Source organism: Anarrhichthys ocellatus, unplaced genomic scaffold, assembly GCF_004355925.1.
Source record: "Anarrhichthys ocellatus isolate YVR2014 unplaced genomic scaffold, GSC_Weel_1.0 scaffold1, whole genome shotgun sequence".
Classification (NCBI taxonomy): Eukaryota; Metazoa; Chordata; class Actinopteri; order Perciformes; family Anarhichadidae; genus Anarrhichthys; species Anarrhichthys ocellatus.
In genome coordinates, this window is record NW_022280031.1 from 13,063,489 (window position 1) to 13,089,605 (window position 26,117).

General features: G+C 43.8%; 1 protein-coding gene across 2 annotated transcripts in view; it reads left to right on the forward strand.

Annotated features, from left to right (window-relative positions):
- fgd5a (FYVE, RhoGEF and PH domain containing 5a) overlaps positions 1–26,117 on the forward strand; it is a 30,449-nt gene that overhangs the window by 801 nt on the left and 3,531 nt on the right. For both annotated transcript variants that reach the window (XM_031844881.1, XM_031844891.1), the window contains exons 2-17: positions 1,583–4,355; positions 9,702–9,819; positions 10,854–10,912; positions 11,297–11,327; positions 14,502–14,656; positions 15,659–15,815; positions 19,860–19,950; positions 20,531–20,581; positions 20,794–20,852; positions 21,589–21,660; positions 21,846–21,914; positions 24,377–24,460; positions 24,549–24,628; positions 24,758–24,854; positions 25,556–25,693; positions 25,920–26,022. In XM_031844881.1, the coding sequence (XP_031700741.1) occupies positions 1,583–4,355; positions 9,702–9,819; positions 10,854–10,912; positions 11,297–11,327; positions 14,502–14,656; positions 15,659–15,815; positions 19,860–19,950; positions 20,531–20,581; positions 20,794–20,852; positions 21,589–21,660; positions 21,846–21,914; positions 24,377–24,460; positions 24,549–24,628; positions 24,758–24,854; positions 25,556–25,693; positions 25,920–26,022 (4,137 nt within the window). The remainder of the gene's footprint in view (positions 1–1,582; positions 4,356–9,701; positions 9,820–10,853; positions 10,913–11,296; positions 11,328–14,501; positions 14,657–15,658; positions 15,816–19,859; positions 19,951–20,530; positions 20,582–20,793; positions 20,853–21,588; positions 21,661–21,845; positions 21,915–24,376; positions 24,461–24,548; positions 24,629–24,757; positions 24,855–25,555; positions 25,694–25,919; positions 26,023–26,117) is intronic.

Sequence of the window (26,117 nt, forward strand, 5' to 3'; positions counted from 1 at the left end):
TGGTGTGAGTTTAAATCCATAGCACTGGATAAAGTTGCTTTCCATGGAAGACTCCACTGGGGAAATCTGTTCTAGGATTAGTAATAGGGTTAGAGCTAGGATTATAATCCATGTTTGTGAAATTAGACAGAGAAGGTCACCTGTCTTGCAAGTGCAGTGTCCTGTGAATTTATTAAGTGAAAATATAGTTTAAAATAGTTCTCTTGTTTGTGATTTCTGTCAAAGGAAACATTTATTTTGAAAACAATGTCTCATTTTTGTTCTACAGCCTTGTCACATTGTATTTTAGACGGGCATGTTCAGACTTAACGGGTGACATTTCATGATGAGACAGGGTCTGAAATCATATCCTGTGAGTTTGGCACAGCCAAGGTCCCAGTGTCTATCTCTTCCTTTGTTTTCAAACATTTGTTTTAATTTAATTCTTGTTGCATAATTCATATCCTGTTGTTTGCAGTTGGGTGCTTTGTCAGAGCGGGACCCTTGTTTTCTCTTCCAGTTGTATTGTTCTTTGACGCACTCAAAGGACCTTTTCAGAAAAAAAGTGTGTGCATGTGTGTGTGTGTGTGTGTGTGTGTGTGTGTGTGCTGCAGTAGGAGTATGTTTCATGAGAATCAGGGAAGAATGACGAGAAGGAAGTCCATTTGTGTTGTGAAAATCTGTACTCCTAGAGAGGTTCATGGAAGAGGGATGGGGGGCCATGGCGTTAATATCCTCCCCCCATGGACATCCTGTGCGGAGTCCAAGGAGGCTCTGCCAGAGCAGCTAATGAACTTGGGCATCTTAAAAGAAAGAGCGGGATGACACTAATAGAGAAAAAATATGTATAATTGTGGGCGGAAAGCTATATGGCAAAGAAGGGCAGTTTCTTCAAAAGCTCATATTAGACTGAGAGAGAGAGAGAGAGAGACCATGACAGGGAGAGAGGGAGAAACACTCAGAGATAGCCAGAGTGCACACAGGGTTTAATAGGATGTGCGTCAGGGCAGGTACTAAATAACAGGAAGAGACAAGGGGTGTACACACTTTATTAAGTATGGGGTGTGTTTCATGACAATTCTAAATTTTGCAAGAAGTGCTCTATAATGACTTCACAATTTTTAACTGGATACTAAACGTAAAGTCTAAATTCAAAAGCAACACATATAGACGCTCATTGTCAAAAGCAGGATGTAGTGATTTCAGATTAAAGCTGTAAATCATCCTTCATGTTTCCATTTCAATATATTTAAATGAATATAAGGACCAATAACAAAATCATCTTCAAAGGTTTTGATGGCAATTAGCCATCATTTGTTTAATCTGCCATAAGCATCCAACCTGCATGTGTCATTTCCCAGACAGGGAGATGTTATTGTTCCTCCTCTAAGTACCCTGTGGCTCTGTTGTTTTTCCTGCTGATAATGTCCCCTGCAGCATTCTGCATGTCACTGACTATTGTACATGACTTGACTTCCTCTTCTATACCAAAGCAGGACCTACATTTTTATCCTTGTGTAAGCTGATATTATGTAAAAGAATGTAGAAATATTTTAAGTATCTTTTACTTTTTATTAAATTAACTTTTACTCTCTTTGCACAGATTTTCAAAATCAACTGCAAGTCCCTCAACCAAAGGTTCGCAGTCATCTGACCATCAAAGTGCAGTCCAAACTGATGTCCAGGCAGTGTCCCCCTGTCCTTCATCCAAAACCTCCTGTCGCCCCCAGACCCCTGTATGAGCCTCATGCACAAGGGGAGTCCTGCCCCCTACAGAGCCTGAGTAACGGAGACCTGGCTCACTCTGATGGGGAGACGGAGGATCTTCATGAAATGGCTGCGGAGAACCAGGACAAAGAGGAGAAAAGCGAGGATGGGGTTAATGACACCGGCACTGGGCACAATGACAAAGAGGACATAGCAGAAGGAGAAATTGAGGAGGAAACAGAAAAAGATGTAGATATATTAGATAATGATGGCAACCGCATTGGTTCTGAGGACACAGTCGAAGCTGATGATGGTTCTAATGTTGATACTACTGAGGATGAAAACACTGACAATGACTTCATCAAGCCTGCAGTTGGAAATCACACTGATGATGAGAAAACATCATCGCCTTCACTTAATCCTGCTGAGATGGAGGATGAAACGGGAGAGGAGGCGGAAGAGAAGGAACCAAGTTTTAGTGAAAAAACTGACATAGTTTGTGACTCTTCAGGACACGAACATGTGGAGAAACAGAATCTTGACCAACCACAATCCCTCAGTCAGGGTGATGAGGACAATGATACTGGACGTAATGAAGTAGACAGTGAACAAAGTGAGGACTCTGTGCACTGTTTACACACAGATGAGACTGAGCTAGAAGCTGGAGGATTTGCATTTGGATTCAGTGTGCTTCCAACTGTAACTGAGGAGTATCCCTACGATGTGATTGGCCCCACAGATGATGCTAGTGATACATGTGAGTCATGTGACCCAGCTGAAACAGGGGAAACAGGGGTATGGCAACCAGAACGGGCCACCAAGGACCTCTCTGGCTGTTTCCGATTCACATCCAGCACTGAGGATGTTTTTGGGCCTTATTCGTTCATCGAAGCTGTTCCACCAGATATGACCGGCACCGCTGACCCAGAGTGGAGTCAGGATGATACTGATGACAAACCCTCAAATGAACCGCAAACGGAAGGTGCTTCTAACCAGGAACCTTACTATGTGACATCAGATGACGTGGACAAGCTAGAGGATAAGCAAGCCTTCTCAGAACAGGGTGAGATTGAGGAGGGCACAGAGGAGTCGAATCAGCACGAAGGCAAAGCAAATGACAGCGAGTCAGCAGATGAGTATGCAGATATTGACGATTCACTCTGCCTTCAAGCAGAAGACAAGCAGCTGGAGTGTGTCTCATCGGAGGATTACGTCGAGATAGGCGATGATGACGAAGAGGAAGAAACGGAAAAGAAGCATATTAAAGGAAAAAGTGCAAAAGAGAGAACGGCTAAACGTGACGAGGCTTTCCTCAGCCAGCGACAGAGCTGCCAGCCTCGCCTCAGGTTGTGCAACATCACAGTGCCAGCAGACCTAGATGGAGGCCGCACCCCGGAGCTCACCAACAGGGTAGTGTTTGCCCACACCACTGAAGCCTTTGAAGAAGACATTGAGGAACTGGACTGCCATATTGTGCCTTACGATGAGGACACAGACTCAGACGGCGAGGACCATATATACGAGGAGGCGGGGTTTGACTCAGAAGGGGAGAACTTTTTGACAATTGATCGGAAGACAATTGTCACACGATCACGCTCTTATTCTGGGAAAGTTCCAGGTTACGTCCCAGAAACTGTACCAGAGGAGACTGGGACGGAGTACCAGACTCATGACTACTGCACAGTGGCCTTAGATAAAAACAACGAACCACTTAGCGATTCACAGCAGCCTGGGGTCAAGTGTTCGATCCCGTCTATGAAGTCTCAACGTTTGTTGTTTTATTCCCGATCTGCAGAGGGTCCAGAATTGACCTTGACCACTCCCACAGAGATCAACCACTCTCTGAAGGATGGCATCCGGATGAAGAGGAAAGATGATACGCTTTCTCTACCATGTGTCATAACCTCTTCTGGAAGCTTCTCCCAGCGTAGCCATCAATCATCCAGTGGTGTTTCCACGCCAACCTCTCTAGTGGACATCCCACCACCCTTTGAGCTGGCATACATCACTAAAAGACCAGTCACCAAGAGTTCCCCATCCCTCCTGATCCAGCATGATCCCAACGACATACCTAAGAAGAAGTCCTCCTTCAAGCGCTTCCTGGCGCTCAAGTTCAAGAGGAAGACAGATTCGAAGGGTTTCATCGATGGAAGTGTCCGCTCTTCTCGTTCTTCCTCCGAGTCCAGCCACCACGGCCCCGGGAGAGTCATAGAGCTTGATCGTAGAAGCACCGGCAGCTCTCCTCAGCTTCAGAACCACATTGTGAACCCCCAGCAACGTCCTTTAGAACTGCCATCCCCCTTTGTCCTATACAAAGACCACCAGAGGAGGAAAGGTGACCCCAAAGCTTATGGCGGAAGCGTCTCCAGAGTGGAGTCCTTCGAGGAGCGTTCTCGGCGCTCCCCCATGCCACTGCCTTTGACCAAACCCCGCTCCATCTCCTTCCCCAGTGCGGACACCTCAGACTATGAAAACATCCCTGCCTTGAGCTCAGACTATGAGAATATCCAGATCCCTGTCAGACCCACCAGATCCCACACTGTCACTGAGTTTTTTGAGGACCCAAATCGCACTACAGTCGCCTGCAATGAGAATGATGGCTATGTGGATATGAACAGTTTCCCTGGGATTGAAGGCATAACCCAGACATCAAAAGACGACACTGAAAGGTAAAGTAAAAGCTCTGTAAAGTTAAAATGGCTTTGTATCTTCTTAAGTTAACCTGAAAGGGTGGATTCACTCAAGTTGCAAAAAACACATATTACATTATCTCATGTTTTAACTTTAGTGGTATAGCCATACAGCTACTTGCCGAGATGTTTCTCTGAAATGTCTGCAACTCACTGGACCCAAAAGAACCTCTCAATGAAAACTGCTGTTGAACTTTTTTCACCTTAATTGTATTGGGGCTGAAGCAGAAATTTCAGAGATCTCTTAAAGTCTGGGCAAATAAAACCAAAATTACCTGCATGGCTGGATACCACAGACCTGGGTATACTGACCCTTTAATGTATTAAATATTACGTATTAATCAGCACTATCCATAACTAAGATTAGAGATAGTCGATTGAAACCATTTTCCAGCAAAGGTGCCAAATGTTAACTAGTTTCGACTCCTCAAATGTAAATATTTGCTTGAACACATTTGGGTTTTGGACTGTTGGACAAAACAAGCAACTTGAAGAAATCAGATTGCACTCTGGGTAACTGGAATGTTAAGTTTTCACTACATTATGACATTTTATAGACCACACAATTAATCAATCTGCATAAGTCAATAAAGGAAACAGTCCTCAGTTGCAGCCTTAGATTAGATGTCTTCAACATAATAAGCCTGAAATGTGTTTTTGTTTAGGATCGAATGACTTTACAGCTAATCTTCTTATACATGCCAGGATTAAACTATAGAAACAAAGCAGCATCTCCTGCACGTTGTAGTCTATAAAAGAAGCAAGCATGTTTATCTCTGGAACCCCTCTTAAAATAGCTGAGTTGTTTGGCCTGGACCTATCTCCTCAGAAGGGCAATGTTGACCCCTGAACAGCTGACGAATATTCCCACACTGTATCTCAGATGAGCGGAGGGCACCTGGCTGAGTAGAATCGGATCTCCCTCTTGTAGAATAGTGTTCAGTGAGAGATGAGCAGCTTGCTGTGTCAGGCATCACTGGCTTTGGGAAGATGGACAATGCTGGTGGGAGAGCTTACTCCTGTTTTTCATTTGGTGGATTAAGAGGTCGCATCTGGTGCTGCTGCTTCCCATGCAATTCTGAGGTGATAAAACAGGTCATAGCGATTGGGTAGCTCACAGAGCGCAGGTTACTCCTCACACTAGATAAAGTCATTATGGGCTGCAATTAAAAGTGAAGAAATGTGGGGGAGTTCCTTTCACACAAGGAGGTGGAGAAGGATGAGAAAATGTGAGAGAGCAAAGGGAGGGGATTTGTTAATATGAAGGTGCAGAAGAGAAAGAATAGAGGGAGAAAGGCGATAAAGTCATATAGAGGAGGGGGAGGGGGAAGTAAGAATGGGAGAAAGGGAGCAAGATCAGTTCTGGTGTAATTGCTCTCCTGTACCTGACACTTGTTGTTAAGTTTAGGAGGGCTTTTATTGAAGTAGCTCTCTCCCAAGTGCTTCTCTTTCATTGGACCCTTAAGGGGCCGCAGGATTTACTGCAGTGTGTGATAGAGTGAGGAATCACCGCGGTCAGACTGTACAAAATTACCCCGGCCTGCGCATCAGCTTTAGCCACTACGGGCTACAGTCTTTCCCCAGTCTTAATAAAATAGTTGTGTTTGATGACCTGTGTGTAGTCAAAGAGACAGGCCATTACCACGAGCTTCTTGAAAGGCTTAAGATAATCTTGGGGCAAAATGCTTCTGCATTTGTTTTTATTTCTTGTGCTATACTTTGTTTATATTCTTTGTGCAGCCAGCTTATTTCACCATTCTATTCTGCTTACATACTGTCTTTCGTAACTATTATATCATGTAGAAAAGGTTTCAGCTTGCAGTTAAAATCATTTATACAACTTTTCACACCCATAAAGCTTGTCTCCTCCAGTCATCCTGTGCAGCAGTAGACACTATACCATGATTTCCTTACTGTTTATTTACAGTGTACTTTACACTTTACGTATATCTCAACATTTAAAACCCTTCCATTTCCCAGACAATGGTCCCTCAGTGAGGGCTCTTGTTCTCCCGGTAATGTAATCGATGTGCATCATTGTGTGGTGGAAGTCTCACACCACTCACAATGATGCAAAGAACCTATCTGTCCTGTCGCCTTGCCTTCACCGCATTCCCCCCGGAGACGCTTCTGTTGCCAGGGCCACTCTTTGGTGTGTCTATACTGGGCTTTTTATGTTTATTTGAGAGTGAGTGCATGCATGTGTGTATACACTCAATGCAAGTCATGTGTAGTGAGCGTAGGTGTTTGTCCCTGCCTTTGTGTGTACGTCTTACAATAAACTCTGTACAAAGCTTGACATCGCTGCTGCCCCAGCGGCCCCAGAGCACAACACACAAAAGGACCGTGCCTACAGTAGCAGACATGCATTTTAAGAACTCACAAAGTTGCTGTTCCTAAGGCTTGGCTTGTTTCCACCTTGTGTGATTAATGTATAAAAACATTCAGACATTACTTCTGCACAAACATGTATGCAAGGAGACATATTCATTAGCAAGCAGTGTACAATGGAAAAAGAACCGGCACACTAATGATTCATCTCAAACCCAACCAAGGTGTGTGCGTGTGTGTGTGTGTGTGTGTGTGCGCGCATATATGTTCATGCACACTAAGTTACAACTTAGTGCTGCTACGGTGTTATGTTCAGCATGATACTGCTAATGCATGCAAACATGTACATCTCTTGCTTACCGTTTGGTCTAATTTTCACTCCAAACAGTTCAACACAAACCTCTTCAGAGTGATGACAGAGCCCTGCCATGGCCTCTAAAACAGCTCCTCCACCCACTGTTATGTTAGCGTTAGTAGTGATGAGGGAGCCATCTTAAGTACATTGTTGTACTGGGTGGTGGCTGTGTGCTGTGTGGCGAGGTGATGGACGGGGCGTGTCGTTGGCTCGCCAGGCCTGGTGCCATGCGCTCTGAGGTCATTGCCAGGTCATCCCCGGGGAGGAAGTGTCCAGCCTAGGAGCTTCCCACCAGTCTGTTTACAGGAAATGCAGGTCGAGGGTGGGGCACTGGCGGGAGGCAGGGAGGTGGAGATAGGAGAGGACAGATAGGGCGAAGGTAGGAGTAGGGGGTCACCGTGGAGGAGTAGGGGTTCCCACAGACTCTCCCTGGAACAACAAGAGGAGGTGTGGTTCCGCCAGGAATGCCAGGTCTGCTGTTATTGTTGCTCCCGTTTGCCAGGAATGCCTTCAGCCTCCCACTTCATACACCCTCAAAGTACTCTTGATACAGTGGCATAGTGGGTTAAACAAGTGAGTAGAGGTTATAACACTGTTGCTTATGAGGCCCTGAATCCCAAGATGTGGGGTTATTATTAGCCAAAGACGTCAAAGGTGAGACAGCAGCAGTCTGCGTCTTCACAAATCACTTCATCAAACAATGTCACAAAAGCAGCAGCACAACAGCCACAGGCTACATGTAATCATCATCATTGAAAGGAGCAAACAATTTAAAACTACCCACAATCTCTTCATCACCTCTTCTATAGTTGGCAGGCTAATGAACCTATTCAGCTGCTCCCATTTCTTACAATAGTGCCATTACAAGTTGAAAAAGACCCGTCTGATTGCACCTAATACATATTTCAATACTGACGGTTGAGCTCAATTGAATTACATATTACAGGCATCATCAAATTCACAGGAGAATAGTGGAATATTGGTCTTTTTCACAGAGAATCATTGTGAGCTGGGAATCTGACACAGTAGATTTAACTCTGCCATGTTATAAAAGACATTGCAATCTGCTGGAATAATAGTATCACCTTAATGGTCTTGTTAAAGGGCTTCACATATTACCATATTACATATTCGCCGATTTGAATATGGACACGTTATCAACTGAAGCTGACTGGAGCTAAACTAACGCTATATTTGGGATTGTTATGGCAGGAAATTACCTATATTGGTATAGAAGAAATTCAACTTTAAACGTTATTGTTTTCTGTCGAAGAAAAGTGACATGTAATTCAAAGAAGCAACTATTTAATTGTTTTTCAGTTTTCTGTTGTGCTTTTCTGGGGAACATTATTATAGATTGAACAGAACCCTCCATTACAGCACGGAAGGCGTGTTTTCAGAGACTGTGCTGTCAGTGCTCTCGGGTGAAACGGTGAAGGTGAGAATCTGCGGTGCATTCTTCTTGAACACATGAAGGAATTCCCCTCACTCGCAGACTAAATCAGACCTTAAGAATGAGTTGAACGAAGACCCATCCCTTCTGCTCTCTTTCCCTCCCAACATCACCCAGGAGCCCACACCAGGTTGATCTGTCTGCTCTGAGGTCAAACATGAGTAATGGCCTGTAGATGCTTTCTTCAGCCCACCCAATGTGTGTGTGTGTGTGTGTGAGCCTCATAAACTGCGACTGAATGGAGATGAAGTCCGTTGGGTAACTCTGTTAACCTTTGGTCCTCTAATAGCCGTCTACTCTCTGCACACACACACAGGGAGCTGTTTAAGACATCAGGACAGGACAAACATTCATTATTATCTGTAAAATGCCCGAAAAAAATTTAAACAATCACAATTCCCGTAAATCCTACGTGACGTGAGAGCGTTTGGCATTTTTGCTCAAAAGTATTTAAAACCCATAATCGATAAGAAAAATATCTCAGATTATGTTTTTGTTAAACGACTGATAGTAGAATCCGTAACTCGTTTGACAATTATTGACAAAGTAACACGATTAACTTTAAAATCTTTTTCTTTTTTCTGAACTTGTTCTTTACAACAAATCAAACGACAAGCTGTCCTATAGCTGCTTTGAGCATATCTGTTGTCCAGTTATCATTGTGGCAATGTGAGTTTGGTCAAACATACTGGATGGGTCTTAATGGGCCAGAGGCCATTAATAATTACCACAGGTAGCATTTAAAGGGATTACATGTGAAATGACCTATAGCGTGCCCCCCTCAGGTACAGCAGCACACAAAAGGATTACCAGTGTACCAACACAATGGCGCCATCTGTGAAAAGAACTAATGATGAAAGAGATTACAGTGGGCCACTGGAGGACGCCATATGAGGAGTGGAAATGTTCAGAGACACACACAGGAAAAGTGTATATTTATAGTATAGGGGACATATTGCTCAGTGTTTTGAGACTATGCTGCTGCAAGGATTTACCGTAAATTTGCTATTTGGAATTAGTGTCATCAATGTCTCCTTCTCCACCCCAACTGAAAATATTCAGTGTCTTTCTCTACGGTTAAAGCAATGCTGTTTAACACATGCTGTAGTGTAAATGGTGTTATAGTCATATTAATATTTACTGGTCCTGTTTGCTGTGTTCATACTGCCTTTTCTTCCCTTGGCAGTGCCTACACAGAGCCTTTCCCACTGAACCCCGTCTCTGCTGGGCTGTCAGCGGACGAGGACCACGGGCGTACGTCAGAGGAGGAAGAGGGGGTGGCTGAGCCGAGTTATGACAGTCAGGTGAGATATGGCACTCAGAGACAAATGAAAGCAGGGTAGAAGGTGGTTGAATCAATCCTTTGAGCTCCCAACTGGCACAACAATTCAACATGATCAAATGATGAAGTCCAATTAATAGGCCCTAGATTGGACAGTTGTTATTGAATAAAAATTACATCATAGCATGTGAGCAACAGAACCCTGCATAATTACTGTGCACATTTCGATGGGAAGATGATTATGAAAGCTATAGCTTACATTCACAAGCCTACATTGCTTTGCTGGAGCGTTATGTGGGACATGAAGGTCCAGAGAGATCATGCTGGAATGTACCGTCTCAAGTTCCCCAGACTTCCGTACAGTAAAAAGCAACCATTTTACAGTAGATCAGAGATGGACTCCACCCGTCCTGCTACCATAAAAATATCAGGCCACAGCTCCCACCATGCGACACGCATTTCCTTCTTTTCTTCTTCTTCAAATAATAAAAAACACAATAAATTGAGGAAAAAAACAGAGAGGAAAAGAGGATCAGAGAGACTTGAGCTGGCCTCAGGAACAGTTTCATTTAATGGAACTGTGTTTTGTTTCTATTTCGAGGAAATGAGGATCAGCGTGCTTTTGATGCAGCATTTGTGAAATGGCCCACGTAGGAAAAAATAACACTGACAAAGTACAGGAGCCTTGCCGGTAAACCTCTAAATGGCTTCAATGTTATGTTTTGGCTCGGATGTTTTCAGACCCTGTGATTAGCCTCTCAATCAATGGGCAGCATTGCGGTCGCCACACACGCAGCCGCTCATACATAATGTATCTGCATTTAAAAGTCCTGTATTTGAGAAAGCCCTCATGTCTATGCAGTCCTTTAATGGAATAATCTGTCTTATTTTGACAGAAGAAATTCTAGAAAAAATAGTGAATTTGCTTTTTTCACCGGTCTTCTTGGCTGCTGCGTCGCTGTTCCCATTAATGTCCTATAAAAGTGTCCACAGAGAGCCTTTAAACATTCGCTGTGTTCATTCATCCTCCCGCTGTTCTCTCTCGCTGTCCCCCAGATTGATGGCCGATCGCGAGCGTTCTACGTCGCCAAAGAGCTCGTCGACTCAGAGAGACTGTGAGTATCCCCCCGCTCGTGGATTTCCCCATTGGCACACTTCCCCTGTATGTCTTTCATCACACACAAACATCTGATGTATTGTCTTTTCATAACCTTATATCTACTCTCCTATTCCTTCCAACTGTATCTCCCTTGCTCCTTAGCTAATTCATCGTGTGTGTATCTGACAGCCAATTAAACGAGTGTCTCGTGTAACCTATTAAACACAGCAGCCTTGGCCTGCTACACACTTAACCATTCTTCTGATGGCGTTTTCTCTATCATGCATAATTTAGATCATTTTAATGAGCCTTGCAGAAAGATTAACGTATTTGTGTACAAAGTTGTGAATTACTTTTCACGGCGTAATTAAATCTTGTGTTTCACTCTTTGTGTTTTCAGACACGTCAGCGCCCTCAAGTACCTTCAACAGGTAAGAAAAGCTTCGCTGACACCACAGAAGTGTGTCACATTGGCTTTAAATGTCTCCTGCCTATTAAACCTTCTTGAAACCCTACTGATAACATCATATATCCTGTGTGTCTGCTCCCTAGTCTCTGTCTCCATCTTCTCCCTCCCCCCATTATAAGGCTCTGCTCAGGTTTATCAGTGTTGTTGCAGCAAGATCTACTTCCTGGTCTTGACAAAGTTGACATGTTGCACTCTGGAGTGGTCAGTAGTACGATGACGCAGCGTGCGTACACCAGGCGCTGATGCTGATGCTGTTCTTGTATTCTTACTCAACTGATATGTGTACTCTGTTACTTAGCTGGCGAACGGCCACAAAAAGGCTGCCGAGGTCTTTTATTGTGGCTGTATTGGATGCACGGTATCAGCCCCTATTAGAGTCCTCCAAGAAACCCTAAAATCTCGGTTTCTCAAAGTCAATTGGTTTTATGAATGTGTTTTATGGTTACATGACTGAAAAAAGGTCTGTGGTTAACACAAGCTCAGGCGATAGTTTTGCTGTACGATATAAAATACAGCAGTAAATACACCTCTTGTGAATTTTGAAGCGTTAGCTTTTTACTTCTGCCGAGTGCACTTCAAAAATCATGAAAGTTGTGCTCATTTGTGAAGAGTAACAGATGAACCCAACTTGTAAGTACCATAAACTCAACAAAACTGTGTTTGCCATAGAGTTTATTTTCTTCATCAATCCCCCCAAAAATGTGACTTTTTGTCGACGGAACGAGTGGGACGCTAACTTCCAGGGTTGGCCTACAAAAACACGTCCTCCATGCAGCACTCTATTACCTGGTTGGTCATAAAATGGAGAATTTGTCTCTGACTAGAGTAACGTAGTTAATGCTAGACAGAGGATTTAAAGGTGAGCTGTGGAAAACCTCTCCATGTTGTCAATGCACCACTATCAAATGTTGTCATCTATTTCCATCGTTTCTCACTCACTGCCCAAATGACGATCAAACATTTAAAGCATTTATTTAATTCAAATCAGAAAGGAAAGTCGTACAGGAGAGGTCAGATAGGCAGCAGCTTTTGAAGGATGACGTGGAAGAGTTGCTATTAAGGTGATGGTTGCCAGTACACATCTGACAGGTAAAGTCATTGAACCCAGAGAGACCCATCAGTCAGCCTGAACCTTATAACCTTGAACAAGGTCCTAACCTGAATGTCTTATGTGTGCCCCTCACCATGATTTATGAAAGCCTGATGTGGATTCAAAAGCAGCTGTCTGGTGTAATGTGTAATGGTGATGCCATTAAACAGCAAGTAATGCAAATATTATACAATGGACGGCTATAATAATCATAAATCTGCAATCTCATCATGATGCTCAATTGTACTAATTAGCTGCTGCATGCCAAAGCACAGACGGAAACAAGTCAATATGGGCATCAGTGCCACAGAAGTGACATTTTGATAGTGTAGCCTGAACCAATGAATTACATTGTTCATAGTAAATTATCTGTTTTCACAAATTCTCACTTTCAAAAGATCCTGAGTAACCTTGGCTTGCGCTCCTCTTCAGTGTTACCATACCACCTAATTGAATCTCTTGGCCACCTTTCAAAGGTGACATTGCTTGCTTGTGTTATCAAGCTGTTGCATAATGCATTGGTGCTGTGCTATTATTCAAACTTCAAACCGTGATGTGTCAACGTATTAGTTACTGTTTGATGCAGACTGATGTCATAATTAGCATGAAACTGAGCAATTCAGCTGGGAAACACTCCAGCGGCACAACATGCACAAACACTGGGGGGGGGACACAGGAGCAGCGTTAAGTGAGAGGCACACAGGGGCTATTGTTCCATTGTTTGATAAGGAATAACAAGAATACAAAGAATTTCCAGACCCTGTCTCCACATAGGAAGGGAGGCCATGCTCCTCTGTTTAAGGACTTTCCCTGTAACAGCTTCAACATATGTACGGCTTAGACTTATTATTTGTTCTCGTTTGTAGCCCGTGACGTCTGAACTGATTCTCTGTGCTGAGTTATGACCAAGCATGACTGGATACTCAACCAACTGCTTAGCGTTGCTTCTTGACCCGCCTTACGTGAGAGAAATAGGGATAAGGTGGAGAGTGGACCGGCGAAATTGAGAGCAAAGCTTCTCTCATTCATGGATCTGAGTGTGTGTGTGCGTGTGTGTGCGTGTGTGTGCGTGTGTGTGCGTGTGTGTGTGTGTGTAACCTGGGAGACAGAGCCAACCAGAGCTGTTACTGTTCTTCTCGCCGGCAGATGTGATGAATGTTAACTCATACGCCATTGATTGTGTATGATGAACGGCATGTTCTGAAGCACCCAGTGTCACCACATTATCTTTCAACCGACTGGGACAGCTCTATTTGTTTTATGTCTGTGCTTTACACAAAACTTGAATAGATGAGCTCCAGACACTTATCCCTTAAAGACATACAGAAGCTATATACGCTAAAGTCATGTATATATATATATGACATTAGTTTGCCAGACAGCTTGGCCCCAGCTTGGCCCCAACAGAGATTTTTTTTAAAAGCATGTTGACACATGATTCACTTACTTTTATCCATTTCTTTTCTTAATTTGCTGAGTAGATAAATAACCTCTCCCCTGGTTTTTTCTCTCCCATGTGCCATAACTCCTCATATTAGTCCTCTTAGTCTCTGACACTGCAGCTATTAATGCCTATCGCTTATGTTTTATGTGTGCTGAATGGACTTCAGTGGACCTGAATTCATTGTATATGAATCACTGTATCAGCTCGTGTCTTCAGAGAAATGAAAAGTGGGGGACTACGTACAAAACAGCATTATGTCATTGAGTACCAAGGACTTTATGCAACAACACCTTGGTGTGTAACTCTTGTGCAAGCAGTGCCGCCTTTCCTGAATGCCTGGACAGAGCCCAAAGTGGCGAGGAGGCACTGAGGTGATTTGAAGGGAGGGTGGCAGGAAGGATGTTTAGGATCTGACCTTCCTTCCTTCCATTTTTCTCCCCTTATCATTCCTCATTCCTCTATGCCTTTCATGTCTCCTACTCTCCCTCACTCCCTCCTTTCATCCTAACAACAATTTCCTCCATTCCTCTCTTTTTCTACCCCACATTTTTGTCTTATTATAAAGCTCTCCTCACAAATTCTTGTTTCCCTCCCTTGTGCAGGACTTTAGGTCCGCAGTGACAGAGGCGGCGGTGGGTGAGGAAGGGGAGCCTGTGCTGGAGGAGCAGAGGTTAGGAGAGATATTGGGCGTGCTCCCCCAGGTCTACACCCTCCACAGCAGCATCCTTACTGAGCTAGAGGAACGCATTAGTCAGTGGTAAGAAACACCATGGGCATTACCCTTGGTTTGTCTGGGGTCTGTTGTTGTGCACTACAGTTGATGCTCAGTTTTCATAGTGGTGGATTTAGTGTGTAGCCGCAATACCCTTGAAACTCAGACAGACTTATGCAGTATGTTAAAGAGACTTCAGCTATAGCCATCATTCATTCTCCAATGAGGTCATGATAATCACAGCAGGATGATATCATAATTTCAGAGGTCTTTCTTCAACTAGGAGGCTTTGTATGGCGGCAAACTCCACCACACTGAAGAGCTTTGGAGCAAGTCATTAATTAGCTCTTAAAGCATCGGTGCTGTTTTCTAAGGGATAGTTTTTCATTTTGGGAAATAACCATTTGTTGCTTTCTTGGGGGAAGTAAACATTCTGTACTCTTATGTATTTGCACTAAATTTAAGACTAGTTTAACTTAGCATAAATACTGGAAGCAGGGGGAAACACCTATCTTGTCTCTAGCCTAAATCCTACCAGCACCTCTAACGCTCACTTCACGTTTGTGCTAAGCTAAGCTAAGGTAAGCTAAGATGATTTTATACAATAAATGGACAGATATGAGAGGTATCAATCTGACTCTAGGCAAGAAATCAAATAAGCATATTTTCCGAAAATGTCAAAGTAATTCCTTTGAACCAAAACATTAATGGTATAGTGTTTGGAAACTCTCAGCAATAATTTATTTCTCGACTCAACATTTTGAGATATTCACAATCATAGGGAAAGAGGCCATAAGAGGCCATAATATAATGAAGCCACAATTAATTTTGTAAACTCTCTAACTCACACAATTTACAACTGAAAACTAAATGTTTGTTCAAGGTTGTCGAGCATTATTATGGAAAATGTGGGAAATCAGTAATTTGGGGAGAATTAGGCTGGTTGAGGAGAAGAAAACAAGCTACAGATTCTTGGGACGCAGAGCACATCGTAGACTTTGTATTTTACATGAAATGACAAAAGACAATGTTCTTCTTTCTGTGAAGGGAGGAGAGCCAAAGGGTAGTTGATGTGATCCTGTCACGTCGGGAGGACTTTGGGGTGTTTGACACCTTTATCTCAGAGTATGATCGCAGCATGTCCTTACTGGAGGAGAGCTGCAGGGAAAACTTGGCCTTCGCCAACATCGTCAAGAAATTTGAGGTAAAACACTGAATCTTTGTGTCCGTCCTTGTGTTGTTATGTGTTATTATTTAGCATACTGAACGTGGATTTGGACCACTGCTTAACACCAAAAGATCCCCCCTTCAATAGGGTAAAAAGTATTTTGACAGTCACATATTCAAATCTCGGTTTTAGTTAATCTGTTTGTGGAGGGAAAGTTAAGCCTTGTGCTTGTTTCCAGGGAGCAGAAATGTAACCTGGTATTTCCCTGGCACTCACTCAGCAATTCGCAACTTAGATGTTGTCACCCAGCTTCCACGGGATATAATGGCCTTTCCAAAAACCCCTTCAATCCCGCTCCTCTCCATGGGATTAACCTTTCCACTGTCATGCTCGCATATTTCATACCCACTCGACATCAAATACTCGTCCTTTGTCCAGCATGGATCTCTTCATCCTTTTACTCCCTGGAGAGTAGGCAAGTGGGATTTCAGTGTTGGGATCAAAATTCACAAAAAAAGCTCATTCTAAAGCCGTCCACAGATTGTGTGCCTGGTTGACCTAAGCAACAATTTATCCTTATGTCGAACAGGAATGGGTATGGTCCAAGCTGGTAACAATGCAATTGACTATTTTATTTAAAAGACAGGATATTAAGAGAGACAATAGATAAGACCGCAGAGATACAGCAATAGATTTTTCATTTCCATGCGGCTGTGTCTTGCTCTGTAGAATTGATTCCCAATTTACAGAGATTAAAACCGCTATGTAGCAGCACACAGGTCACCCTGAGTAAGAAAGCCTGGAAAGGCTAAGAAAGAAACTAAATGAAAGCCTTTACCAGGCTTCTGTTTTTTAGTTGAACTTCGGGTTTCATAAAGCTACCTGCTCAACGTTGCACCTTTCTCCCCAAATGGACCAATTACCAGTTCCACGCTTCACTGTGAGTGGCTGCCACAATGGTTCCAGGCGTTTCTAGTTTGATAAGAAAAGCGAGCGGACAAGGCACCAACTGTCTCAGCTCATGAATATTCAGAGGCAGCTGCCCCTTCCCAGCAAAACTTTGGCTCTGCCTGACTTTGGTGGAGCTAATGTAAATAGAAGGGAGTGGAGGTGAGGGATGGAGACTGTAAACCGTCACGCTGACCTTTAGTATCTTACACACACCTGAACTAAGTCAGCTAATAATGTTGCCCTTGATAACCTCGATCAAAGTCAATAATGTGCCTCTTGATTTTAGCCTCGTGAAGTTGATATTATATCCCTTTTCTCACACCATAAACCACTAATTGCTATCTGGAGTAGCCATGAAAAGCTTGGTTTGCAAAGAACGATAAATGCATGTAAGGATATCATCTTGTTAAAGGACATAACTAGATTTCTTCCTCTGCAGTAAGGTTGGTCTGTTTTGTTCCTACTCCTCATATGTGTCCATGTAAGGACTGTGATTCCTCTCACACCTCTAAAATAAACACCCAGAGGCATAATCAATCCTTTTTCTCAGTCCGCTGGCAGATTCACCGCACTGCAGATTGTATTTATGCTTCCCATATTGCACATAAGTGTATAATCTGAGGCCTGTACTCCCCACCCTCCCACACCAGGACATTATGTGTGTGTGTGTGTGTGTGTGTGTGTGTGTGTGTGTGTGTGTGTGTGTGTGTGTGTGTGTGTGATGGATGCTGCGTTAAATCGGAGCACTGCCTTGGGAATTGCAAGGTGTGTGTGACCCCCACTGTAATGAGCGAGAAGGTGGGCCGAGGGAGAGCAAGGAGGATCGTACAGGTCATGGGATACCCTATATTTACTACTGAGAGGGATGTTAATTCTTCATCAATTGCCCCATTTCATTCTCTTTCTTTGTCCAAGACTTAAACCCTTAGCTCCCTCAACACGTCTCTTTCCTCTCCACCCTCCTGCTCCTCCCCAAGCCAGAAGTACAAGTGGTAGTAATTTCATTGTGGATGTGGTGATGACAGTGATGAAGTAGCCACAGACCCTGATCAGATCAGAGCTAGACCCTTACAGGCCTTAAAGCCACCTCTCCACAGCCAGTTGCTTGTTTACCGCACCATCTAGAAACATTTGCCAACCAACAGAGTGCGATGTGTGTGTTTGTGTGTGTGTGTCCCTTTGTGTGAGAGGGTTTGCTCCTCGTTATACTGGTGCCTGATCGTTTTGCAGGGGCATGTGCATACACGAATTGTGTGGATCTTGCAAAACTATTTTTATCTTCAAAAAAAATGACGTGCTTAGGAAATCTCTTTCCAAAGCACATCATCTTGGATTTATATTCATGCCATGGTCGGTGTTTGTGCAAAGCCTGTGTGTGTTTTCTCTTGTGCAAGAAGCCCATGAGGAGGAGGCTGTGCAGCAGGTGGACGGAGAGCGATAGAGAGAGAGAGAGCAATGGAGTGAATTCGTTGTAAAGGCAGCTGGGCAATGAGGCAGACAGAAGCTAATTAGAGAAGCAGCCTCCTTTACAACCCCCCAATTAGATCAGTTGTGTACGTGTGTGTGTGTGTGTGTGTGTGTGTGTGTGTGTGTGTGTGTGTGTGCGTGTGTGTGTGTGTGTCGGCAGAAAATCAGCTGGCTGTGACAGAGTGTGAAAGATGTGTTTGTTTGTCTGTGCAAGTGTGTGTGTGTGTGTGTGTGTGTGTTTATCTCCCAGCATGAGACATCACACGCTCCCTCTTCTCTCCTCCTCCCTTTGGCTCGCTCACCCAAACAAACCACGTGCTAATTACCATCTCTGGAAAGCCACTTCCTCTAAACAAGTGTCAATTGGATGACAATTTACAAGCGACACTTGAGGAGAGCGGAAGTGCTGAAGCCAAGCGGGATTAATAATGGAGAGCTGGTTATTATTGTACTCGATGCATCATGCAGTGAGCAGGAGAGAGGAGGAAGGGGGGAAGGAAATGTGAGAGAAACTCAAATCAGAAGTTGTTGCTGAGGACCGAAGTCAAAGGAGAAAAGGATGATGAGACAGAGAAATAAATACAATGAAGCTAGTAGTCATGGGGGGGCTGCTCATTAAAAGAAGCATCGGCTCTCGGTTTTACTTTTTGTCTCCTGCACTCCAGATTGTGATAATGAAGACAAAGAGCGGTGTGTTTAACTCGCCTCCCATCCCTCCCTTTTACAGGCCAAATCAGTGTTATCTCATCGCTAGCCCAAGGTCTGTGTGTGTGTGTGTGTGTGTGTGTGTATGTGTCTGCTTGTGTGTGGGGGGGTGCGCATTATCAATAATATATTGTATGTGTTTGTGAATGTGCCTGAGATGAGTACAGTGTGTGTCTGCGTGGGCTCTTGTGTGTGTGCAGTGTGTGCAGCTTAAATAAGATGAAGATGCTGTTTCCCGCAGGGTGCTATCTGTGCCTCTCTAATGAAGGATAGGACTTCATTGGATAAGAAAAGACTGTGTGTGTGTGTGTGTGTGTGTGTGTGTGTCTGTGTGTGTGTGTGTGTCTGTGTGTGTGTGTGTGTGTGTCTGTGTGTGTGTGTATGTCCCCTGTTGCTCCTCCACCGCTCAGGGCATAAATACCTGTCAAAGACAATTAGATCCTGATTGATTTTCTAAAGCTCTCTTTGATTGTGTGAATTTCTGTCCCCTTTCACCTGCAAATGACTACTCTGAGAAGAAGAATGTGAGTTGTTCAGGGTATTTTTTGTGTGCTGGAGAGATGCGTGAAGGTCATCCAGTCTGATAGTGTCCCAATGGTCACTTGTGACCTCGACCTGAAGCAGCGTATTGTAGAGGTTACCTTCACAGAGCTGTGGTTTTCTGGGTGCACTTCAGGGATGCCCTGAGGTCCTTCGATTGGAGATCACAATGAACAAGATTTTTTAATTTCACCTTAATTTTATTCAGCAGAATGATCAGATGCCAGTTGTGTATTCAGATAAAAAAAACAATAACTGAACACTTATGAAAACCTACAATGTGTCACATTCAAGCATAGAATCTGGGTCTTTATAGTATCTGGCAGACATTTTTGTCACCCATGTAAAGTGGTGATATCTGTATAATTTACCTCACTTTCTGTGTGTGTGTGTGTGTGTGTGTGTGTGTGTGTGCAGAAGAGAAGCCCAGAGGAAGCTGAAGTCCCACTGAAACACCAGCTGCTTCAGGTTATTGTGAGAGTGCTTCAATATCGAATGCTACTCACAGGTAACACACAAACACACGCACGCACATAATAATCTTCAAAGCAAGCCCGTGTCATTTTTTGCTCAATAATGGACATTGAGGCCAGCAGTAGCAATTATGGGATAATAATAACTGTTAAAACTCAATACAACAGTAGCACATGTAGATAAGAGTGAGCTGTATTATTAATTCAGAATTCTGTTTGGTAAGTCTTTAACTGGAACAAGAACGAGAGACACTGCACTGGCTCTTTTTAGGATTGGGTTTTAAGGTTGTTTGACTTGTTTACATGGCTTTTAATGGTTTGGGACCAGCTTATATTACTGATTATTTGAAGTTTTATAATCCTTCATGGCCTCTTAGACCCTCTGCTGCCAGTTATTTAAATATCATACAAATAAGAAAATCAGCAGCTCTTTTTTAAAGCTATGCGCCAAAACAATGGTATTCTCTACCCAAAGCATTAAGAGATGCAAATTGTATGAACATAGACATGTACTGTAACAGACAGTTAAAGAAATTTCACCATTTTTCTTTTCTTTCTCACTTTGCATTTAAATGATATTTTCATGTCTTGAATATTTTTCCGCGTCTTCTCTAGATTACCTGAACAACCTCTCTCCTGATTCAAAAGAATACGAGGACACGCAAGGTAAACCCGCAGAATATAACTAGATATTAATAACCAGAACCATTATGGTGATGTTTTCTCAGCAGTCAAAGACATACTGACACACATGCATACTCACTGCAGCTGCTCTACATGCATCAGGCCCTATTTGTTGAGTCACAGTCACTGAGTGTGTCTTAATTGAATTGGGCTGCGCATAAATCTCTCTCTTTCTTCCTCTGTTTGTGTTGCAGCTGCCTTGGTGATCGTGTCCGAGGTGGCGGACCAGGCCAATGACAATCTGAAGCAGGGGGTGAGTTTACTCTGGATACGCTCCATGTGTTTAGACCATTCCGACTGTTTAGCTCCCGTTGAGTTTGATATATTCCCAGCCCAGCGTGCCGTTATAGAGACACCTCCTTATATTCGGCCCGACAATGAAAGAGCAATTTTCGGATGGAGATCAAGCGTGAAGAAGTTAGACAGCTGAGGTTCTTCTGCGTACGAATATCTCTTCTAAATGACATGTTGGGAGTGAAGGAGAGGTCTATTCCTCTTTGGCGGCCGGCCTCCGCAGCTTGTTGATTAACGCAAGGGGTGAGGAAAGATAATGCCATCAGAAAGTCCCAGGTGTATCGTTACAAAGGGAGCAGTGTGAGGGTGGACATGACTTACGCGCCCCCTCAAACATGAGCTGTTCATGGAGATAATTTACAACCCCCCCCCTGCCACTGTTCTCGCCTCTCACTGTCAAGATCCCCTGTGCCTCCCGTTGGCTTGCCTCTTCTGTTTATCACACTCGCTTTTTTTTCAACTTATATGCACATGAGGCAGCACACACACAAACACACACACACAGGCTGACAGACAGTGGAAACACAGGCTCCCTCTATCTCTGTCCCCCCCCTATTCAGTTTTCAGTATCACATCCCTTTCCGCCTCCCTCCCTTTCATTCACGAACAAACAGGGACAGTTTCATTCTTTGTCTCCTCTTCCGTCCATCACTGGATAATCTCCCTCCATCTCTGTGCTCTCTCTGCTCCCGCAGGAGAACTTGCTGCGTCTGGTCCACATAGAGTACAGCGTGAAGGGCAAGAGGGACGTCCTGAAGCCCGGAAGGGTGAGCACCATGTGGCCAGTGTTACTGTCTCACTCGCAAAACACCGCAGAACATCGTTCTATTCTGAAGAACAGTATTTTGGAGGCCTTTACGACGTCTAAAACATAGTGGATGTAAGCTGCAATTTGACAGACAAACATGCTTTTCTTATGCTTATTCTTTGTGCATTTTATTTCTTTTGGCAGATGTTTGTCAAAGAAGGCACACTCATGAAGGTCTCGAGGAAAAGCAGGCAGCCGCGACACCTGTTTCTGGTAATATTCATACCACTCTCATATCTCACAGCAAACAGTCGAATAGCTTAGCTTAGCATGAAGACTGTAAGCAGAGGGAAACAGCTAGCCTGGCTCTGTCCAAAGAGTAAAAAAAATCTGCCTACCAGCACTTCTAATGTTCAATAATCACAGTTTATTTCATTTATGTAAGGATTACAATTTGTGTTTTTCAGGGGGTTTTGAGCCTGGCTTTTTCTTGGCCAGGTGCAGTGACTTCCTGAAGTCTGTAGTTTTCTGGCAACCTCACATTTTTGTACAATTTATTTATATGTGTATTTACCTTTGGATAGAGCCAGGCTCAATGTTTTACCTGTTTCCAGTCTTTAAGCTAACCACCGTCTTGTTAAAATCATTCACTGTCTGACAGTATATTCTGTAGCTTGTTCCGTGTTTTCGTTGAGGCTAAGGACAAGACTTATAAATTTGACCTCAAGACTCCATGATTTTACACCCATTTCCCAGAAATGTAACTTCACATATTTTGTATATTTGGAAACATTGGGATGTCCGCGGAGATTAAGATAAAGTTCTGTGGGATTGAACAATATTCGGATGCACACCATGAGTTTGTAATGACAAAGGAGTAAACAGTTGTTACATCTGGCAGTAAAAAACACCTGCCATATTGTTGAAGCAAACACACAGCGAGGCCTATGAAGAAATGGTGGAATGTTGGGTGGAGGTCAGTCTGCGAGGTAGGTGAATTTGGGAGGGGGGTGCACGAGGCCAAGGCTGTGAGACCACCACTTGGCACCACACCCATCCAGAGAGAGCCTCCCTCTCCGCTCCTCTCCTCCCCTCTCAGGACTTGTTTTCCAGGGCCCCACTTCCTTACAGGATGTTTGGTGTGGGTCACTGGATGCTGGCTTCCTGTGTATTGGGAGGGGACTGACAGCAAAGTGAAGGCCAGACACCCTGTAGAATGCAGGGAGGCGGAGGTGGCGGAGGAGGGGGCGGTGGTGCTACACAAACACATAACGTGAAATAGAGAAGCCCAATCTATTGTTCCATGTGCAATCCGTGCTGTCTTATGTTATGAATTATCCTGGAGCTGCATATCTCCAGGAGCAGCTTTTATGATTTTGGCTTTTTCTAGCTGATCCAAATAGAATATAACGTGAAGATATGGATTTATGTATCTCTTTTTTTATCTTCAATTTGCTCTTTTCCATCATTCTCCCGGTCCATCGAAACAGAATTGCAGTTGAGCGATAACCAACAAAGGTTTGTGGTTGATACATTTAGGCTATCAGGGTTATAAAGCCATTTGCTTCCTTGAAGTTGACGGCTTCAGTGGGTCAGGTGTTATTTATGGGCTTTTAAGGGAGGAGAATCCAGACAACATTGAAGATGAAAGCCATCACTCACCTAAGCGACGGAGAGAAGCTGCAGCCATGTCACAAGCCTGGGCTCGGAGAAGAAAGTGAAGCGAGGTGAATGAGTGAGGGAAGGGATTAGGAGGAGGATGGAGGTAAAGAAAGCTGCCAGAGGGAAGAGAGTACGAGTGAAGGAGGCAGGTGAATGAGGTGAAGGGTTCGTGGACAAGATGAAATGCCACGGTTAAATTAAATGTCTTTGGTGCCAAGGGGTCAAGTAGGTGCATGTTGTGTCTCATCTGGGAAAGTCGTTTGTGAACTATGTTAACTTGGCACTTGGTTGGGTTTCTGTGGAAGGAATCTTTGAGTAAATTGCCGGCGCAGGGTGGAGCAGACGAACTGCGGTGGCCGCAGCCCAGAGGTCGCAGGCAGGGCCCGGGCTCACGCACTGTTTTGTCTCCAGCCAGTCGAGCCAGCGAACCCGTAACTGCGGCTGTTTGTGTTGTTGTTGTTGTGGTGGTGGTGGTGGTGAAGGTGGCCAGTTCCACCCATTCCTGGTTCACAGTGTATAGCCTGAGGAGGCTGGGAGGGCGAGGGGAGGCCTGGAGTCTGGAGCAGGGTGGAGAATTCCTGGATGCTGCTTTTACGGCCCCAGCGGATGTTTAGAGCACACATTAGGTGTGACCAATGATGTCATCTCTTTTGTCTGGGAAGAAGTTAAATGCCTCCCACAACACAATGGACTTCTCAGCGAGTTCAGGCGATCACAATACTTTTGGTCTGACAAGCAAATAAACACCTATTTTTTTGTTGTGTGCATACATGGGAATGTTGCACTGAGGGGCTGCACAGACATGTGTGAACGCTGTGAAAGGAAACATGATCAAAGTAGTTGGGCCCAGAAAGTTGCTTTCAAGAAAGAAAGAATAAACAAAGAGGTGCCCGTATATATATTTCTCTCGAGGTAACACCACCTTGTGGAAATTAGGGGTTATTACATTCTGAATAGCTGAATATTTGTAACTACGATTTTACATTGTCAGTTATCTGCTCTGTTGTTCTTTGAACCTCTTTGAAACCTAACATAATATACCTCTTTTTTCCTCTTTCTATGTTCTTTATCAGATGAACGATATAATGCTGTACACCTACCCTCAGCAGGATGGGAAATACAGGCTCAAGAACACACTCTCTCTGTCTGGGATGAAGGTACATTCATTTATTCTTTCTCTGACAATCTCCAACGTCATCAATGTCTTTTTGTCTGACCTGTGATGTGTTTTTGCTCCTCACACAGGTGAGCAAACCGGTTCTAGACAACGTGCTGAACTGTCTTAAGATTGAGGTGTCTGACATCACTATAACACTCTCAGCAAGGTGAGCATCTGACGGCAAAAACCTTGAAATTAACGTGTGTGAATTTGTTTAGGACTTGCCCAAGACTCCTTTTGTCCAATCCAAAGGCTTCCGGGTGAGGTGTGATTGTTTGTCTGCTTCCCTCTTCAGCTCAGTTGGAGAGAGGGAGGACTGGTTCCACACGCTGAGTCGAGCCATAGCAGACCATGCAGCAGGACTCTGTACGTTTGGTGGACCCTGCAGTGAGGTAAGAACAGTAAAGAAATGCTGTTTGATGAAGTTAAAGACATTTTTTCATTTGGGTTGGTTCATAAAAGTTTACTTTTGAAATGATTTCTGCAAAAATGCAGTTATATTGCTTTCACTAAGAGTAATACAGTTTTTGCAATTGACACAAACACTGGTACTTATCTATATAATATTCAAAACTAAAAGCCTGTACGTGTGTGTGTTGTTTACTAAACACTGCCATCAAAATACCACACTCAATTATCAATCGCCTGCACCCAGAATGCACCTGTGAAAACATCTGCAATCAATTATATCACGTAGAAATCAGAGCTTGAACACGATAATGGTATTCAGGTTTGCTCTTTCGTGTGCACCATAATGGAGGCCAATGTATTGTTAACAGTACAACACAGTGACTATGTTCATGTCATCTTCAGTTGAAGTAATTGTGTCTGATACAGTTGTCTTTGTTTCCCCATCGCATTTGTGTTCATAGTCTATATTTACAGAATGCGACAAATGAAAATGCCAAAGACTCAGTTGGCATGTGGACATTTTTAGAAGAGTTTATATAGTTTTGAATGAAGTGTTTGCTTCCCCAAGAGATGTCAACTATGTAATTATTTTGTGCATATCTTTTTGGTTTCGACAAAGAGGGCCCTAGTTTCAGAAATTGTGTTTTACATATATTGTCTGCTTGTCATCATGTGTCCACAGGCCCGTGAGAAGTTGTGGATGGCCCTGGGTGAGGCTGCTCCAGTACTGGTGCCAGTTTCTCACGTGATGATGTGCATGAACTGTACCTCTGACTTCAGCCTCACGCTGAGACGACACCACTGCAACGCCTGCGGCAAGGTCAGATACACAGAACTGCAAAAGCCACTGTGACTTGTTTGTGTTTCACTGTACTGGAGTTTTAGGAGATCACTGATCAGGACGAGAGGTAGAAAGGAAAGGAAGACAGAAATTGTTTATCCAGTAAACCCATGATCCTAGGTTCCTTTAAGTAGACTTTTGAGTTTTCAGTGAGAGTATTTATTGCTGTTGGTTGCAAATCTTTGAATTCTGTCTCTGGGAGCAGGTGGTGTGCCGTGCTTGTTCCAGGAACAGATACCCACTGAAGTACCTCAAAGACAGGGTGGCCAAAGTGTGTGACCACTGCTATCCCGAGCTCAGGAAAAGAGGTGAATCTCAGTTTTTTATGCGGTTGTGTCTCAAAGGTGGGGCAGTACAGCAGAAAGAAAAACATATTGGTGACTCTTCCTCTTTGATATGGTAT